Source organism: Barbus barbus (genome assembly GCF_936440315.1).
Source record: "Barbus barbus genome assembly, chromosome: 39".
In the NCBI taxonomy this organism is placed as follows: domain Eukaryota; kingdom Metazoa; phylum Chordata; class Actinopteri; order Cypriniformes; family Cyprinidae; genus Barbus; species Barbus barbus.
In genome coordinates, this window is record NC_136717.1 from 14546868 (window position 1) to 14568125 (window position 21258).

The 21258-nt window shown below is 36.6% G+C and overlaps 1 protein-coding gene across 1 annotated transcript; it reads left to right on the forward strand.

The window, feature by feature from the left end:
- Nucleotides 1-1409: 1409 nt before the first annotated feature.
- Nucleotides 1410-14783, forward strand: cradd (CARD and death domain containing adaptor protein). Its single transcript, XM_079399365.1, has 2 exons — nt 1410-1950; nt 12858-14783. The coding sequence occupies exons 1-2, from the start codon at nt 1638-1640 to the stop codon at nt 13151-13153; spliced, it is 609 nt and encodes a 202-aa protein (XP_079255491.1). The 5' UTR covers nt 1410-1637; the 3' UTR covers nt 13154-14783.
- Nucleotides 14784-21258: the final 6475 nt, after the last annotated feature.

Consider the following 21258-nt stretch of genomic DNA (forward strand, 5'->3'; position numbering starts at 1 on the left):
ATGAAATCTCACCTCATATCACATGCACAAAACAATTCAAAGGACTACTTCAGCTCAAATTTGCAATGCAAAGCACGCTTCGCTAAAGTGCATGTGACACCTTTTGTTTCATTATGCCATTATCTAGACCAGATGATGATAATAACAAACTGTTCATTCAAATTTGAAGCAGGTGCAGTGCCATGTTCAGAAACAACATATGGAGCTTTCAGAGCTATAGATGATAATATGAAATAGATTATTAACATCAGAAAGATAAAACGTTAGATTAAATGGATAAGATTAATAACTTAAAATTGAAAATGTTTGAAACATGTAGTGACTGTACAGTACAGTTTTACACAAATATCCATGTCCTTATTCGGCCCGGTAGATGCTTCTTATTTAAGTCCTTAAGCCTCAAAAATAATGTATTCTCTGAAGGGAAAATCCCTTCTAACAGATTTTAAAAGGCTTAGTGTAAAGCATGCTTGTTGATAAAGCAGGCCTTATGTATGGTTGTAAAAAGATATAAATGTAATGAATTGAACACACAGGGCATTATTTGTGTGAGGACACGGGGTGCAGCGCTGGTATAGACCCTCAGGATTATACATATAATACCAAGGGGGATTTACATAGATACATCCAACTTCTTGCAGCTCATAAATGTCATGATATTTAAATAATCCGCTCTTCCTGGAACAACTGTTGCTCTACAAAATCATAACCAGTGTTTGAAACACTAAAGCCACTTTAAGGGCAAAAGAAAGCTTAGCGTTTCAAACAAGTGGTTTAACCGAACGTCATGAGGACAAGAAAATATATACAGAACTTTCCTAATCAGGGGACAATGTCAGCAATAGGCAGCTTTATATACAATGTTTTTGTAAGAGTCATCACAGGACAAACTGGAAAAACAAGAGCATCACTCAATAATATCTCTCGCTCTACATCATGTGATCAGAAGAGAGAGAAAGAGAGACAGAAAAAAAGGATTGTAATTGTAATCCTTCACAAACGTTGTTGTGGTAACTACAGTTTAAACTAAAATATCAGAGTTGCTCAGAGTTTTTTGGCACCACAATAAACTATATATGTATTTGAAAGTAAAGACATAACACATTCTAAAGATTTATAAGTGTTGCATTAATAATACAGAACGCTTGTTAATATTTGAATGCCTACCTAGAAAATCCAGCTTTATATTCTGGATGGGTGTCTCTGTGCCTGAATAAAAGGGATAAAAACAGCTGTGTTATGTTATGTTAGGTAAGGTTATAATACAATTTCTCAGGGTAATTTTATTTGGGATCATTATTTCTGTATAATGATTAGCCTAAATTACCCAATTTACTTACATACATTAAACAAATGCGGGAACAATGATGCCAAATATTAGTTCCTCCTGCTCCTCGTTTCCAGCCGGTAGAAATAAATGCGACATTACGCGGAAAAGTCATGTGTAACTCACAATGTATTACACACAACAGCGCAAACTTATGATATTCATGTGATATATTCACAAACACCCCTTTATGTGCATTTACTAACAATTATTGTTAGGTTAAGGAAGAATTCGCCGACATTTTCCCGGCTACTGTAGTAGTTCAGAGTTCAGTCATAGACTGCTTTTTACTGGGTCATCGGGTTCAAATATGGACCCAAAACACAAAAAACTGCTCCGATCGCAGCGGCTTTTTCTGGCCGAGGAGCTTTTAGTGGACGACATGATCATACAGTATTTATTTCAGGAGGAGATCTTAACGGAGAGTCATTTAGAGGAGATTCAGTCTGAGTCGTCTAATAGGAAAAAAACGCTAAAGCTGCTGGATATTCTGCCCACTCGGGGTTCGCACGCCTTCCATCACTTTATTCAGTCTTTAGAGAAAGATTTCCCCTGGATTAAAGACAAATTACTGCGACTGTATGCTGAAGACAACGAGTCTCCTCCTCCTCCGTCCTTCACAGGTGAGTCCTGCGTGGGTGTAAGTTACCTGGCTATAGTTTGAGAGCTGCATACCATAGGCATACTTGTTTTTATATTTTGTGCAAACTTAATTTTCCCTCACACAAAACTTTCTGCATTGGTAGATTTTCAGAAAAGAATAGCCTATTCTGTCTAATTTATAAGCTTGTTTTAAATTTGACTGGTTTTACTATACTTGAGGGGACATGACATAGAAAATACCAGGTGCACACACACACACAAACATGTGTGAACCTTATTGTTTACATAAGAGTGTGTGTGGCCATTTGTAACTTACTGTAAATGTGCAAGGCTTCCAGTGTCTTGTTTTTTTTCTTGCTATTGCAAACTATTATTTGTTATCACATTATTTTATTGTCGTAATCATAAAAACATGAATTTGTAGTGCATATTGTTTTACCATATAGTCTACTGCACTGCATCTTCTAGTTATTTATCTACACTTTAGCTCTTAATGAAGTCTCACATATTCACAGAAAATAGCTTACATTAGTTCACCTCACTCATTTTCTACAGGGTTCAGGTCAGAGGACTAGAAAGGCTATAGCAGAAGTTTGGTTTTGTGCTCAGTGACCAATTTTTGTGTTTGGATTATTGTCCGGTTGGAAGATCCAAACATGGCCCATTATAAGATTTCTAACAGAGTCAGTCACTTATTGATTTTTTATCTGTTGGTATTTGATAGAATCCATGATGCCATATGTCTAAACAAGATGTCCAGGACCTCCAGCAGAAATATAGGCCCACAACATCAAAAATACAGCAGTATATTTCATTGTACACATGGGGTGCTTTTTATCCTTGTGTTCACCAAACCCATCTTGAGTGCTAAAAAACTAATTTTTTAGTTTCATCTGACCATAGAAGCCAGTCCCATTTGAAGTTCCAGTCGTGTCTGATATCTGAATATGCTGGAGTTTGTTTTTGGATGAGCGAGGAGAGTCTTTAGCCACTCAAACTCTTCTCCTCGCCGTGCATTAGGACGATATAGACACACGTCCTCTTCCAGGCAGTTTCATAACATTTTATGTTGATTGGAAGTTCTTAATTATTGCCCTGATAGTGGAAATGGGAATTTTCCCTGCTCTAGCTCTTTTCTTAAAACCACTAATTTGCGAAGCTCAGTTATCTTTTGCTGCACATCAGAAATATATTCTTTGGTTTTTCTCATTGTGATGGATGATTAAGGGAATTTGGGCTTTGTTTTCCCTCCTATTTATATTTCTGTGAAACAGGAAGCCATGGGTGGATAATTTCATGTTCATAATCACCCTGGAGTCCTCTAAATGTTGAATATGAATTGGAATATACTTCAGAGATGTTTACTCATAAGAATTTCTAGGGGTGCCAATAATTGTGTGTCCAACATGTTTTTGAGAAAAACATTTATTTATATTTCCCCCCATTTTAAATTCTTATTATCCAATGAAAGGTTAGGTTTTTCAGATTTAAAAAAAATATATATAACAATGCAGATTAATATTCACAGCCTTCTTTGATCATATTTACCAAGGGTGCCGATATTTCTGGCCATGACTGTAAGGTTGCTACGTAAACCTACACAACAAAAATTTGGACAAAAATATTTTGTTTGGACAAATGTCTCCAGACACTGAGGCAGGCATGTCTCACATGTGTGAAGAAAATAAATATATATAATATAAAAATAAAATTTTATTTGAATAAAATAGAATAGATATTAATATTGTTATAGTTGTATTGTATAGCTTTTAATAAAAATACTATATATAAATAATAATATACGAATAAAATATGAAAAATAAACAACATTATTCTAAGCCATTTCAAGGCACCAGTTGCGCTAAAAAAGCATTTTGTTGTTAGATGTCTTTCTGTTCCCTCGTATTCCCTCCCAGTTTCACCTGATTTCACTCTCTGTCTCATAATGAGACTATTCATTTTTTAATTGAGATGAGGTTATGAAAGCTAGAGGTCAAGCAATTACGTCTCCCGTTTCTGACCGGAGTGTTAAATAACAAGTGCTTTAATTGCCCTTGCTCTAATCCCTAACACTAAACCCTCTGTTACTAATTCTAGCAGAGAACCTACAGCAAATTCATTTAAAGCATAGCAAATTGATATGATTTGAAAACTAATGTTTTTGCCAATTTACAGTCTGTGAAATGCCTTATTTACATCCACACCAGTCTGGTTTCAGACGTTTTTAAAAACAAAGAAATTCTCTGCATGCACCACGTATATTTCAGCTGCCGTTTTGCTAAAAGACGGCTTATTATCTGCTTTCTGTTGATTTCCCGTGCTAACATCCACTCCGCATCCCCCTTTTTAGTCAGTTAACCGAACCCCAGAACACCTTTGAAAAAACCCAACCCCTTCCCTCCTAGAAAAACAAGACATAAAAAGAAAAACAGAAGGAGAGCGAGGTATAAAAAGAAAAAAAACAAGAGCTGAAGTTGTGTTTTGAGTCTCTCAAGGCCAGGTCGGCTTGGTGCGCTGCCCTGGTTTTCCATGAAAGCTGCATTAATTCCTGGCACTAGCGCTGCGGCCCAGCACTCTCGCTGAGCATCCTCCTTTCTAGGAAAAATATAATCAAAGCCGTTTGTTGGCTGCTCTCCCTCTCCCTCCTGTCTCCAGTTACTGAGCTGAAGATTTTATTGACTTACTGTGGTTCAGTTGGTAATAAATTGGGGGATGGGGTGGGGTTAGAAAGAAAGCATAAAAGAAACGGAGGAAAAAAAAGAAGTGTGCTTGCAGATTTCTTGGAAGTCGAGGACGAGCGCTACTCTGAGCAAGCATTCTTCACACTTAAGTACTCGCTTTAGTTTTAAGCTCTTCTTAGCTTAATAGGTTTGAGTCGTCAGGGGTTGTTCAGGGACACAAAGGGTTGTGGTGCTTTGTTCTTCCTTTCCTGCTTTTATTGTCATCCACTGCTCATATTATTAATATTCATGTCACTATGAATTTGGATCTTCACACCAATGATGTCATTCTGTTGGCATGGGAACGTGTTTTTCCTTCAACTCGCTTTCGTTGTGACAGGCTCTGAATCTGCAGTGTCACGGACACATTAATAAATGAGATGCATGTTCTGGTTGAATTTAACAAAGCACCATCCTTATGATCTTATTGCCTACTTTTAAACCGAGATCAGTCAGGTGGGGACACAATATTCTCGTTTTAAAGTACATTTGCACACCTGCGAGTCATGTGTATTTGCATGTTTTTATGAGATGCTCGCTTTAAGGAACATTATGCAAATGGTTCCTTAAGCCTTCACTTACAGGTTCTGGGAATTATCGTACCTGATGCTGTAAGGTTTTGAATTTTAAGTTGTTTACAAGGCTAAATGTTCTGTGGCAGGCCTCCAGACAAATTTATCACAACTAGCTTCCATTATAGCAGAAGTTAGCATGCTCAGAACCCTTGGTGACTGCGTGTTAGTGCAGTTGTGTGTCATTCTGGGAGCTTTCTTTTCCAAATTGGCTTGTATGAGACCTTGATCAGACAAAAGGCCATATTTTTGTAGTTGTTTTGTTTTTTTACTTTCAAAAATGGAAATGTATTAATTAACTAATGGTAACTCTTTAGTATGGGGACTAATTCTCACTGTTAACTAGTTGCTTATTAGCAGGCCTATTAATATATTGGCTGTTTATTATTACTTATAAAGCACATTCTGCAAGACCATATGCTACACTAGTTTTTCAAACTTAGTTACTTTTTCATTGTTTTCATTTAGCATTGTTTTTGCATTCCAATAAGAACAGAATGTCTAGGAAGATGACAAACACTGCTCTACATGATCAGTAACATGTGTCCAACAGACTGGTGCTACCAGTCATCAGACTATGATGACTGTAGTATCTGTTTTTTGCACAGCTGCATTTGCGTGTGTTTTATATCTTCAGGTCAATTCCTTATACGTTGTTATTCACCCTCTGTAATACCCAGCAGCTGCCGATTCATATCAAGAGCTTTTCCACCGTTCTGTATGTGTTTACTTTTACAGTGTATGCCAGTGTCGCCCACAAAGACTATAAAAAAGTTTGAGAGCTAAAGTAGATATCCAGACGGCATATGGCATACATATGGTAAAACATTCACATACAGTCCTGTTTCTGTATAACAGAAGCACAGAATTTTGTTTTTTTACAATATGGCTGCTGGACGGACATATAGAGTACAACCAAAATGAAAAATCTGTCGTTTCAAACCTTTTTTATTCTTAAGTGGACACAATTTTTTTTATTTTTAAGAATTAAAGGTTCAGCCCCCCCCCCCCCCCCCCAAAAAAAACAAAAACAAATCAGTCATCTTATTTTGATGAAATCCAAGAGCTTTCTGACCCTGCACAGACAGCAACGCAACACATTCAAGGCCCAGTAGTAAGGATATCGATAAAATAGCTCATGTGACTTCAGTGGTTCAGCCATAATTTTATGCAGCTACGAGAATAATTTTGTTAGCAAAGAAAACAAAAACAATCTCTTCTCTTCTACGTCAGACTATCTTTATGGGCCTTGAAAGTGTTAGTTGCGTAGCTGCGAGGTCAGAAAGCTCTTAAATTGCTTTTGAAGATGTACAAAGGTCTTACGGGTTTGGAACAAAATGGGTTAATTAATGACAGAATTTTCATTTTTGGGTGGAATATCCCTTTAAGAGATCCTGAGTTCATAGTGAGTAGGCAATGTCAAGCTCCAAAAAGTACAAAAAAAAGTTGTACATGATGTACTATATATATTTTTAGAACCCCTGAATGGTTCCAACTCTTAATATACACTAACAACATTCTAAACTTTAAGGTCTTTAAGTATTTTTATGTTTTTGATAGAAGTCTCTTATGCTCACCAAGGCTACATTTATTTGATTACAAATACAGTAAAAACAATAATATTGTGAAAATGATAACAGTGTAAAATAAAGTTTTCTCTTTGAATGAATTTAAGATTTAATTCATTCTTGTGATGGCAATATAATTTGTGATAAAAGTATTAATTTCTAATTTCTTATGTATATAAAGCTACACCATTTTCATCAGCATCATTCTAGGATGTGGTAACAGTAAAGCCATCGTAACATGCGGGATCGATCTCTAAGATCTTGGTTTTTCAAAGCCATTTTTGATATAATTACAGTGAGCTAACTGAACGGATCAGGTCAGCTACATAGCAAAAAAAGAGATTCAACGAGTGGGTCATTTTATTGTAGGAAAACATGCTTAACCGAACGCTTGACGCATATAAAACGTATAAGCAAGGTAATTTATAATAGCAAGCAAGATTGTTCCTAGTAACAATCACATTAGTGTCGGCTAAGCCGGACTCTTTTCCTCGTCCGACTTGTCACCTCTCTGCCTCTACCCACAGACGAACGCAGGAAGGCACTTTTAATAATTTGCTTTTGAAACAAGCCAGCACAGTGCTGTTCACTTGTTTTTGTTGGAACATCACATTGACTCTCCTCCTCCGTTCCCTCCACCCATCTCTAGTACAGTCTGATTTCCAGGAACGTTGGCTTGAGGAGAGTCTTCCTGTCAGAATGTGGAAGCGGGCTGCAGCGCTCGGCTGTTCCAGATGGACTCTACACTCGGACTGACTCCTTGATGTGCTGCGTCTGTTAGGAATGTTTTGTATTGACGAACAGAGATGACACGCTCATATTGGTGCAGTTTGGAGATGATTGGGAGGTTTATCGAGATCAGATGTTGAGCGTCCAGAGCCAATTTAGCCACACAAGATTGTTTTTTGTTCATGTGCCCAAAGCCAAGGTTTACACATGGGGTCTATTAAGGACAATTAATAGGTCTTAGATTTATGCTCCATAGAACATTTTGAGCCACTTCATAACACAAACCAACCGTCTCAAGTTGCTTTTCTAGACAAATCTTTATAGCTCAACAACAGAGAGATTTTGTGTCTGCATGCATTGCTGCCATTCTGATTTATATGGAGTTGGATTAATGACGTCGACTGATTGTGTCAGTCATCTGAAAATTAACAAACCACAGTAAGTGCTTTTATGCTGGCCCAGTCAGTTCAGATTTGTACTTTCCCTGCTTATATTTTTACTGAGAAATACGATACAAAACACAATACAATTTAGTTTTTTAGTTTTTAATTATTATTTTTTTACTTGCTTAAAAAAGGTAAATAATAACCTAAGTTATAAATGGCAAACATGTAATTTTACCCAAGATAATCTATTCTTTGTGGAAGGGATACTGGGCTGTATTTCCCAATTTAAGCATCGTAATCCTAAATACAATGGATCTACGATCAATTTAGGCTTACGATGCTTTTGGGAAACACAGCCCTGATTACTGACAACAAAGTTGTCAGGCCAGAGCCGACCAAAAACATAATCAATTATTACTTTTGTAAAGTATTGTAATATTTTTAATATATAAAATAATAATAATGATATAAAATTTAATACATTCTGTATAAATAAAATATATATAAAATAGAATTTATATGTATGTGTGTGTGTGTGTGTTTACATGTATGTATATACACACACACACACACACACACACAATTATATTTTATATAATATATTATGTACATTGATATGTTTTTTATTTTTAGTATTAATTGTTTTAATTACAATTATTTAAAAAAATAACAAGTTTATCATGTTTTTAATTCACATTAATAGCTCTGGTCTGATAGTCCTTGTGCCAGTGTGTATTTCCACAAAGGATGTATTTTCATGCGTAAACTTATTCATTCCATTCTTTTTTTCTGTAGATGTACATTTGAATGTATGAAATGTACAATGTCAGAGGAAGTCAATCACATCAAACCACCAAAGTCAGGCCGTTTTAATTTAAAAAAATCAATTTTAAGGATCAGAAATTGTGCTTATATTTAATTTGAGGCTAATTTGAAGTCATTTGTGGCTTGTTAGCTTGATCATGTTTGTTCTGTGTCATCATGATCAATCTTCACAAGCACCTGTATTGAGCCTAAATGTCCTCAGTGAACCCTCCTTAACGGTCTCCATCTCTCTTCAAGAGGAAACAGGAACATTAATGTCACATTGTGATGGTATCCTGCAGGTTTATGTGAGGTTAGATGTGAAATTCTCTGGTTTATATTGTATATTATGGTGTATATTTATATACGCCTGTGACTTTCCCTCTTTTTAACTTCACATAAACAAGCCCGGTCCTGCGACGTCACGCTTGTTGAAAAGCAGGGTTTATTGTGAGATTTCCTGGAATTTTCCAGAGATACGACACAGCTTGCTGTTCCCTAGAGCCTGTGTGTGAGCGGTTCACTATCACCCTGCCCAAAATTAACGAATTTACTTTCCCTAGAGAGACAGAGTGACCTGTTTTAGCAAATTCAAACTCACACACACATGCATGCTGGCTTACGTCGGTATTTTTATTGCCTTTTAAAAAAAAACATATTCCTAGTCCTTCAAATTTACTGGATCCTCTCACAGGGATGTTTAATTAATTATGTAAACACTTTCTGCTGTTATGAATGAACTCACGGACACTTCTTATAACAAAAGCGTGATGGATAGGCTATATATTGTACATCAGAGCTACACGTGTCTCCTTACGGCCTCTTAAGACTAAGGTACTGTAGCTGTCCCCTCAGATCAAGGCTTCTGCATACTTTACGTTCTTAAAGTGCACAATCTGTTCCCTCCAGCAATCTGGAGTTAAGTGTCCACATGTACGCATGGAAATTGAAGCTGGAATGCTCCATCCTATAAAAAAGAAACAATTCTGAGAAAAGTTAAGCATTTCGCCGAAACCCAGGCAATGTTCTTTGCAGAGCACCCCCTCTTTCTCTGTTTTTGTTCTTTCTTCCTATACTATATTTTTTTATCCATTTAAGATTCATTTTGATTTATTAAAAATTCAAGTAAAACACCTTTACTTTACCAAATTTTTTCTTCCTTGTTTTCATCAACTTTAATCGTGATTGCTATACACATTTTACATTAGTTTGTCGTAACATAACTGACTTGTGTTTTGCATTTTTTTTTAACCATTTTAATCATCAGGTTGATTCTCAAAATGTCACTGAAATACCCGTATAGTATCAGACATTTTTGTCAGCAAAATAAATTAAACGGGTCATAAATATGCCTGCGAATATATTGAGTACAAAGGCACAACTGTACACAAAAACAAACACAGAATGTGACCACGGAAGTTTTATGAGTCAGAAACTATCCATCTAAAGTATCCCTTTACTGAATTAACTAAATGAATCCATCAGAGTGGTTAATAAACTTATTGAACAGCAAGATGAAATCTGTGAAATTTGTCATTTCCTTGTCAGAATTAAGCATTTTTTAAATTTCTGTTGATTCACTATCATTACTACTAACTGTTCATATGACAATGTGTACTTAAATATTTGTAAGATTTTTTTATTGTTTATTTTATTTTTATATTTAAGAATATATTTAAATGAATTTATGCTAATATCAAAAATAGTATTCATATTTTATATTTTTATGTAATAATAACATGAATGTAATAATATTATTACAATATTAATATTTAAAAACATTTATTTTAATACAAAACATTAAAACAATCACTGGCCTTTTTTTGACCACTATTATGGATTGATTTTTACCATTTTTCTGTGCTCACTCCCAATGTTTTTTCTGCACTTTATCTTTATTCTCTTTGTCTCTGACTGTCTTTTTTCCGCTTTTCCTTTGTGTACCTCCACCACCGTGTTGCATTAATCAGATAAAGTATTGCCACAGACATATTATGGCTCTGTTGGATCTTTACCAGCTCTCCCCTGTTTACTAAACCAGCACTTGCTGTGTGAAATCCTCTTTGTGGTGTTTATTGCTGGTGGTTGGGCAACCTCAACACATTAATCTTTGTCTCAGGGATCTAGAAGCTTTAAAGCTGTGAAGAACTACCGCTAAGTGTCCAAATCCATGGTGGAGAATTACTGCATTTGGTGTTTTGAGCTCTTGTAACAGTGAAAAGGAACTGAATTGAATCTTTTCTGCTCCCTTAAAGCTGAAGTGGGCAATTTCTGCACCTTTTAGTGTCACCAAGTGTAATTGCAAAAATAATGACTGTTTTTAAATGTGTTTCTGAACAATCTGAATCCTTTATAGAAGATTATAGGAAATGAAATGAAATGTTCATGGCAAAAGTGTTAGATTCTGCTCACAAGTTATTAAAATGTCCTGCCGTAGGGATAGAGAGTTGTTATTCTCATGGCCTGGTGTGGCCACTCCTGTCTCTTGATGACAGAAATCAATGGATGTCCTTGATTTTGTGAAGAATTTGGGAACACTAAAACAAACTCTCAAACCGACCTTTGCTCCATTCATCCCCACTGCTCAAATAAAACATCTCTATTCTCTTGGGACGAAAACAATGACGTATCTTTATTGCACAGGGACAGAAAGATTGGATGTTGATGTCACATTTGATGTTACATTTTATTCATCAGTTTTATCTGCTCCACTCAAGTGCATGGAGCATGTTTTATTCAAATAAATATGCTTACATCATATTAGAGATGTTACTTTTTTTATCCCCTGACCCCCTCAAACTTCTGTTATTGAGGTCAGAATTACACATGCATGGCTTGTCATCTCAAGCTGTTTAGTGCATTATAACAGCAAAGCATATATGAATAAAACATGCTGTACTTGCATTCTTTTGTTTTCAGTGTTTATTTCATTTATTTTATTCAGTGTAAATTTGATAGTTCTGATTCAGCCAAAACAATTTGAAATATAATAGCAAAAACAGCATATATATATATATATATATATATATATATATATATATATATATATATATATATATATATATATATATGTGGCTCTATATATATACTGTGTACTGTATAAAATCACAATTAATCCCATCTAACATCAAAGTTTTTAAGTATGTTTTTATATTGCAATAATTTCACATGCAATCTTCAAATTAATATAGAAACAACATAAAGACAGTATATTTTTAATATTTGTTTAATGCCATTTTTATGACTGAAGGCGAGTATCACTGATACATTACTGTTGTTCACTGATTACAATTGAACGCAGTTCATTGATGTTCTACTGAAGCTGATTCATCACCTGTACTGTTTCCACGCTCGTTTGACTAGTGCCTGGCGCTGAGGTGAAGTTGGAATGCACATCTGAAAACCTCTTGTTTCATGTGGTCCTAAAGACATTCTGCATCTAAATAAATGCAATCCTTGTCTTGTAGTTAAAAAGAACCATTTGTTTCAGAATTGGACATGTTAGTTGTTGCATGCAAACAAAAAGGACAACACACAAGGAAATGTTAAAGAACCCTTAACAGAACTGAACATCACAGAAATCATCCGGTTACGAACAATTGAACCAGTTCTGAATGCAAATAATCCCAAATGAACCTTCGCAAAGACCTGCCCCTCTTCATTACTGTTGCTATGTCTGACAAGCCATACCGCTCTCACGCCACACATCATGTTCTCACGCAGTGAAAAATACAGCGTGGAGCAAAGAGAAAACAATAAATGCTGTTTTGTGGCTCTTTAATGTGTCGTGACAGATCGCTGTAGCGGCTCAGTTCACGTGCCACTTGTTACAGTTATAGCACAAAATAAACATGAATGAACATCAGAAGGTGTTTTGTTTCAACTACGGAAAGATGTCAATACACGCTATTTTTCAAGTTCAAGTCCACTGATGTTAATCTACTCTCCTGTCTGGTTTGTTTGTTGGACAAAAATGGCAGATTCGGCATTATGATTGGTCAGATCGCCTGTCAATCAAACTCCCTGCGAAGGGTCAATTTCCTTACAGTATTTGTTGTTTGGTTTTGTCCTGTAATTATTTCAATGAGTTGTGCTTGTGTAACGACTTACAGTACTTCTAAAATCATACGTTGTTTCTTTGTTTTCAGATCAGTGTGGTGTTCCTGACCACATCCTTCCGACTGTTCCAACCACGCAGCATCTGAACCGCTTGGCCGCTCATCTCAGTTCAGAGTGGAAGTCTGTACTGCTGGACCTGGGCCTGTCCTCTGCGGATCTGTACCGTTGCTGCGCCGACCACCCCCTTGCGGTTCAGAGTCAGGTGCTCGCTGGGCTGGTGATGTGGATGCAGAGGAATGGAAGAGAAGCCACAGTGCGGCGACTGCTCCAGAGCCTGCAGGCCGCAGACATCCCGCCATCTGTCCTCCAACAGGTGTTTGTGTGACATAACAAGTCGTGTTTTTCTGGACTTCATACTGCTCTTGAGCTGTGGAAAACACATGACAGACACCGGAGGAAGAGAAACAGACAGTGTCCTTGCGTGACTTTTTGTATTTTGTTGCAGGACTGTACTGAAACTCCATCATGCTTCTAATATGGCTAGAAAAAATATGAAACATGATCATGTCATTTATATATATGCCTTTTAATATTAAAATAATTTTTCTTAATTATGTTTCCGAAATATCTTTTGTATTGCCCTTTAATTTGTCCTTTTTTGTTTGATTTGGCACAGAAATTACCCTTAAATACAGTTTATACCTATTTTTGTAATGCAGATATTGCCTTGCTACCACCAATGGTGAATTAAGAAAAACATTTTATGCAGTTGTACAATAATTTTATGTTTATTTATGAGAAAAACACTGTTTTATAATGTTTTGGTAAACACTGTTTCCTGTCCCAGATAATGTGTGTCCTTGATGAGGTGAGATGAGTTAAGACACTTTCTGCAATCTTTATTTGAAACTATTTACCAGCTGCTTGCTGATAATGTGACGTTCTTAGTGGGGTCATGCGTTTCATTTCTCATTCATAAACAAGCTGTTCTGCCCACTGATTCCACCCAGTAATAACACTCTGATACGCCCACATGGGATTTATGTTCTCGGACTGGTTACCGATTCTTTTTTCATACTTTTAAAACACTACTTCTATGCTATTCACGGTAACACTTTAGTATAGGGACCAATTCTCACTATTTTTGCATGCATATTGTCTGTTTATTAGTACTTAGAAAGCACATATTCTGCATGACCATATTCTGCATCCCTAGTCCTCCTACCCAATACCTAAATTTAATAACTACCTATTAATAAGCAGCAAATTAGGAGTTTATGAGGGCAAAAGTGGGAGTTAATGGTTTGTTAAAATAAAGTGTGACCCAGTTCACTTATATTTAAGTAAAAGTTATTACTAGCTCAACTGCATGTATAATAATTATATACAAGAATTGAAACATTTGAAGAAAAAAAAAAATGACATTTTGTATGACACATGTTTGTTGAGATACTGTTTTCAGTATAATCTCAGGTTACTACATCTGGTCTGCTCTCTATTATTTTTTTCTCTCTCCATCTGTCACTTGCTGTTTTTATTCAGTGCTGTTTACTCAAAGCGTAATCAATATTTACAGATCAGGTGTTTGTAATATGACACAGGTCATTTCCTAATCTCTCACTTATTAATCAGAGAGCATTTGTGTGTGTGTGTGTGTGTGTGTGTAATGCATGCCATCATTTGTAAACATTTGTACCAGTCAGTTTCTCCTGTGAGTACCCACTCCCTCTGCGTTTGTTATTGTCACGTTTTTGTTTTCAGCTTTGTCTCCCAGATGCCACGTTATGAGACTTTGAATGCTTTTCTAGAATCTGAGCGTGAAAGAGTTTACATTGATGTATAATTGACTTACCAAGTTAAATATAAATGGCCATCAACAGCCCCATTGTCCCTGAGGTGATCTAATAATGTCATGTCTAAGAAATTACAGACGATTTTTGTGGTATTAAACTGATGGTTTGTGATGAATGTTCATCTTCTGATGAGAAACATTGATAAAGTAATCTACATACGTCCCCTGTGGCATTTTTCTTTTCTGAATAACTGACTATTGTCTCGCTAAATGTGCACAAACACAGAGCTGTCTGACACAGGCCCTCTGTCCTCTCAGTTCCCTAATTCCAGGGAAGCGTTTGAAATTCAGCTTAGCGTACGTTTTTGTTCCGGTGATTCTCAGAAATGTGCAGGGTATTGTAATCACAGCCTTCAGTTGGGACGGTTGAAATCATATAAAGTGATGTGTGTGCGGTTCAGTGGTTCAGAAAATTCACGTGTGGTGGCAAGAAACGCACCAGTGCCTGTAAAAGCATCTCCTCTGCAGATAAAAGATAGTCTCCATGGGCTTACAGTGTGTTTGTTCTAGATTTAAAGGTGGCCGAAGGCAAAGCGTTAAAGCAGCTCTTCAGCGAGCGATATGTCTTACTGCATTGAATTATAGCAGTGGTCACCCGCCTTCCCTGAACTCTGGAGGAAATATATACTTGAGGGTTGCTGTAAATGCTGTGGCGGGCTTTTCGGCTCAGGTTGCCGTGGAAACCGGTTTTGGATGGTGTGGCATTCTATACCCTGTTGGTTCTTGATAGGTTGGTCTGCTTATCTGTTCCTCTTTTGGTTTCTGCAAATGGATGTCTGGATAGGAAGGCTAAGACAGGGATGTTTTTTTCCTGATGCTGAGTTATGACATAAAATGCAATTATCTTTATCCTGCATTCAGTTTGATTTGAATAATGTTAGCAGTTTAACTCATTTTGTGACATGAGTGATAATTAGCTGTAATTATCTACCAGGTCCTGGTGTTTTCTTTACCTGCTGGAACAAGATGTGTGTGTGTGTGTGTGGTAATCAAGGTAGTAGCTTTATGAAAGAAAAAATGTGAAATCCCTCAAAACAGCAGTGAGTGAAAAGGTGTAGTGCATGTTATTTAGCCTTGAGGTCATATATATGCTTTAAGGAAGTCCATTGCTGTCTGTATTTACAGAACATTTATGCATTTGGCAGACGATTTTATGCAAAGCAACTTTCACTGCATTCAGGGTAGACTGTTTATCAGTTTCTGCATTCCCTGGGAATCAAATTCATGACCTTGGCTTTATAGTGCCATGTTCTATTGTTTGAGCTACAGAGAAGGGTAATAAAACATTGTGAGATAAAGTTTGAATACAGTATATAGATGCAGTAAAAAGTGAAAAGTCACACTTTTGAGACATAAAGTTGCAGTTTCAAGTACAAGATATAAAGTCACTTGTAAAATGTACTGTAAAGATATCAATAGTGACAAAAGTCATAAAAGTTACAACTGAGTTATAATTTTGTGAAATATAAAGTTGCAGTTATGAGAAACAAAGGCATATTTGTGAGATTGTCAATCGTGCGATGTAAAGTTACTTTGTGAGATACTGTCAAATTGCAATTATGAAAAACTTAGTCGTAATTGTTAAATATAAAGTTACTTGGGACACTGTAGTTTAAATTACAAGAACAATTTGCAACTGTGCATTCCTCACTATTCTCATGATCATTGAAACTCCACGAGGTGAGATCTTGCATGGAGCCCCAGACAGAGGAGAATAATCGCACCAACTGTTGTCACCTTCTCACCAAGCTGCTTGGCGATGGTGTTGTAGCCCATTCCAGCCTTGTGTAGGTCTACAATCTTGTCCCTGACATCCTTGGACAGCTCTTTGGTATTGGCCATATTGGAGAGTTTGGAATCTGTTTGATTGATTGCTTCTGTGGACAGGTGTCTTTTATACAGGTAACAAACTGAGATTAGGTGTCATTATACAGGTAAGGAGCTGAGATTAGGAGCACTCAAGGGAGTGCTCCTAATCTCAGCTCCTTACCTGTATAATGACACCTTCGGACCCAGAAATCCTGCTGATTGATAGGGGCTCAAATACTTATTTCACTCATTAAAATGCAAATCAATTTATAACTTTTTTGAAATGCATTTTTCTGGATTTTTTTTGTTGTTATTCTGTCTCTCACTGTTCAAATAAACCTACCATTAAAATTATAGACTGACCATTTCTTTGTTAGTGGGCAAACGTACAAAATCAGCAGGGGGATCAAATAATTTTTTCCCCACTGTATAGTTGCAGTTGTGAGATATAAAGTCTCACATAGGCTATACAAGAATCAAAGTCACATTGGCAATTTATAGTCCCTTTGTGAGACAAACAGGTGCATCTCAAAAAATTAGAATATGGTGAAAAAGTTTTTCTTGTAAGTTATTTCAAAAAGTGAAACTTTTAAATATTTTAGATTCATTACATGTAAAGTAAAACATTTCAAAAGTTTTTTTGTTTTAACTTTGATGATTAGAGTTCACAGCTCATGAAAGTCAAAAATCCAGTATCTCAAAATATTAGAATATTTCCTAAGATCAATCAAATAAAGGATTTGCAAAACAGAAAAGTTCAAGTTCTTTAAAGTATGTTCATTTATGCACTCAATACTTGGTCGGGGCTCCGTTAGCACAAACTCCAGCATCAGTGAGGTGTGGCATGGAAGCGATCAGCCTGTGGCACTGCTGAGGCACTATTGAGCCTTCAGCTCGTCTGGATTGTTGGATTGACTGTTTCTCATCTTTCTCTTGAAAATATCCCATAGATTCCATATCAATCAAGCACAGTAATATCATGGGGAAGTCGTGGCCTAATGGTTAGAGAGTCGGACTTGTAATCCAAAGGTTGCGGGTTCGAGTCCCCGGCCGGCAGGAATTGTAGGTGGGGGGAGTGAATGTCCAGCGCTCTCTCCACCCTCAATACCCAGCAAGGCACCGAACCCCAAACTGCTCCCCGGGCGCCGCAGCATAAAATGGCTGCCCACTGCTCCGGGTGTGTGTTCACGGTGTGTGTGTGTTCACTGCTGTGTGTGTGCACGTTGGATGGGTTAAATGCAGAGCACGAATTCCGAGTATGGGTCACCATTGGCTGAATGTCTCTTCACTCACTTCACATGGTCAGCAAAGCACTTGGAAGTGGTTTTGGCACTGTGGGCAGGTGCTAAAGTCCTGCTGGAAAAGGAAATCAGCATCTCCATAAAGCTTGTCAGCAGATGGAAGCATAAAGTGCTCTAAAATCTCCTGATAGACGGCTTTGCTTTGGACTTGATAAAACACAATGGACCAACACCAGCAGATGTCACAGCACCCCAAATCATCACTGACTTCGGAAACTTCACCCTGGACTTCAAGTAGCTTGGATTCTGTGCCTCTCCACTCTTCCTCCAGACTCCAGACCTTGATTTCCAAATGAAAAGCAAAATTTACTTTTATCTGAAAAGAGGACTTTGGACCACTGAGCAACAGTCCAGTTCTTTTTCTCCTTAGCCCATGTAAGATGCTTCTGATGATGTTTCTGTTTCAGAAGTGGCTTGGTAGCCCTTTTCCTGAAGATGTCTGAGCGTGGTGGCTCTTGATGCACTGACTCCAGCTTCAGTCCACTCCTTGTGAAGCTCTCCCAAGTGTTTGAATCGGCTTTGCTTGACAGTATTCTCAAGCTTGCGGTCATCCCTGTTGCTTGTGCACATTTTCCTATCCAATTACCTCGAAGGTACTGTAGTACTGTATTGGAACTGTAGTATTGTATTTTATTATTGACAACTGGAGGTTGTTCGAATTGTCAGTGGTGAAGTCAATGAAATGTACAGGTAGGTGGAATTTCCACGACAATGGTCATTTATTGAAACTCAAATTTAAATATTCTAATATTTTGAGATACTGATTTTTGACTTTCATTAGCTGTAAGCTCTAATAATCAAAATTAAAACAAAAAAAAACTTATTTCACTTTGTGAAATAAGTTACGAGAAAAAATGAACTTTTTCACCATATTCTAATTTTCTGAGCCGCACCTGTGATATATAAGGAATGAGATATAAAGAACAGTTATGAGATATAAAGTTACATTCTGAGATTTAAGGTTGCAGTTATGAGAAAAAAATTAATCTGCGTGATATAAAGTCCCAATTACAAGATATAAAATTGCAAATATACAAGAAATAATAACAAGATAATTTGTAAGATGAAGCTGCAAAAGTGTATTTATTTACCGTGATGTGAAAACAGGCTTCTATACAACATAAAAGCTGACCAAATTTACTTTTAGCAGATATACATTTCTCTTTTGGTAAAAATAAGCATTGATGATGGGACACATATATATTTTTGTCTAATCAAATACCCTTCTGAATGACAACATCCTTCCCCTTAATACCAGTTGTCTCTGAGGGTTCACAATCATGGTTTACATCTGTGATGTAAACTAAAGGCTATAGACTACTTAAAAGAGGAGCTTCTATACCCGACCCAAACTTCTTGTTTCAATAGAAAATACATCAACACAAGATAAAAACACTGCTCCTTTCACAGGTTCTAGAAAGCAGTATTTAGTCATTCACAAAGCCCTTGACTTGAATGTTTGAAATTGAATATGTGGAAGTGCTGAAGGTTGTACGTAAAGGAAAGATTGAGCACTTAGTGAAGGCACCAGAGGTCAGAGACTTCAGCAGTAAATTAAATGTGAGATAATAGTGAAATTAAGAGGTCAGGAAGAACATTTAAACCTGTGCATCATCCTTCTCTAGTCAACTATACAGTAAATGCACAGGGGAGACTTTATCAGAGCAAACCATCACTGCTCCACACCTTCAAATCCGGATACCTCTCTTATCGTTTCCTGATCCTGTGTTTGTATGGCTTAATGGTCTATTCATGAATGAAGCATAAAGATGAATGATAAAGGCCAAAGTCTCTCTTCTGTTGTCTGGGTCACAGTCTATAGCATCCTCAAGTGACCTTCTGAAGAAGTCTTGTCTCTTTGTAATGGATTAACACTGTGTTCCCATAACATGAGAAAAGCATCAGACTCTTCTACCAGGTTTAATGCAAAATGTTCAGTTTAGCTGATGTTTATTTTTCAGATATGCCTAACTTGTTCTAAGATATTATGGGTCACCATAATATCAATCACCTTGCAGTTTTTCTGGGTTTCCATAGGCTACCTTGAGAAAGCCTTCTGTTATTCATCTCAGTGGATGATGATGGAAGTATGTGAAATTTACCATCTTTGGAACACTGGAAATTTTGAGCCCATCACCTGAGCCATAAATGATGTGTGATTAATGTGGTTACCCCAAAAGTGTCTCTTGCTTATCCACATAAAATTAGCAATGCTTAATTCACATCACACTTTTCGTACCACTGCCTTACTGTAGCCTGGATAGGCTACTTAATTAAAAGAACAGCAACAACTGCAGGTTTTGTAGGATTGTGTGTTTTTACATTTTGCATTTATCAATATTTGAGATATGATTAAGAGTATTTTTCAAAGGGCGCAAGAGACCGTGACATCGTCGTATTTCACTCGTTGCTCGTCGACTTTTTTTAGGCAAATTTAATCGATTAATTAGGGAAAAAACACTGATTCAAAAGAGTCATTCATTCCAACTTGAACAATGCAAACTGTTCTGTTTATTCAACAGCAAATAGGTAGGCTACAGTATTCAAACCACTTGGCCTACTAAACGATGTACCGTTTTATTTTTACATTAGGTGTGAAAATTACTTGTGACCATAGTGTCAACAAAGTAAATATAGCTAATTGACCGTAACGTCCATAACAAATCTTAATTAACAGACAGCAGCTTTAAAGTGCAGCATTTGGACCGATGGGGCAGCTTCTCTGGAAGACAGCAACTGCATCTAGAAGAACCTTCTTCGGATGACACACAGTGTATATCTCTGTCTCTGTGAGTTACCAAAACACACATGAAACACACGAGACGTGACTCTAGCTTTGCATTACGTGACCATTGTCTAGTACGGTTACATTTACGGTTACATTTACACAGTTCAGGCTTGCCAACAATACCGTTGTGAGTCCTGAAAATGTCAGTAAAATAAAGTAAATTCAATAATTGTTAATACACTTAGGCCTACTGCAGATATTAGCCTATTAGATCAGTAGCCTATATATTTTTTTTTTCTTGGCCGTAGATGGCACACAATCCCATTTAAGCACTTTTGATGAATGGCTACAGTATTTTTGATTTCACCTGAATATCAACATTTATTAAATGTAGTCAGTCAAAACTGTATTGCAGTTAATTTATCTAATTTTGCATCTCCGGAAAGTAATGATCTATGACATTGTATTGTTGAATGTTTTTGTTTCTATTTGTTAATGATGGATTTGTGGACACAGTAATGTTTGTGGAGTAAAAGTTATAGTTTTTATTTTACTTTAAAGTTGTCCAAATGAAGTTCTTAGCGATGCCTATTACTAATCAAAAAAGAAGTTTTGATATATTTACGGTAAGAAATTTACTAAATATATTCATGGAACATGATCTTTATTTAATATCCTAATGATTTTTGGCATACAAGAAAAATCTATAATTTTGACCCATACAATGTATTTTTGGCTATTGCTACAAATATACCCGTGCTACTTATGACTGGTTTTGTGGTCCAGGGTCACAAATTAGT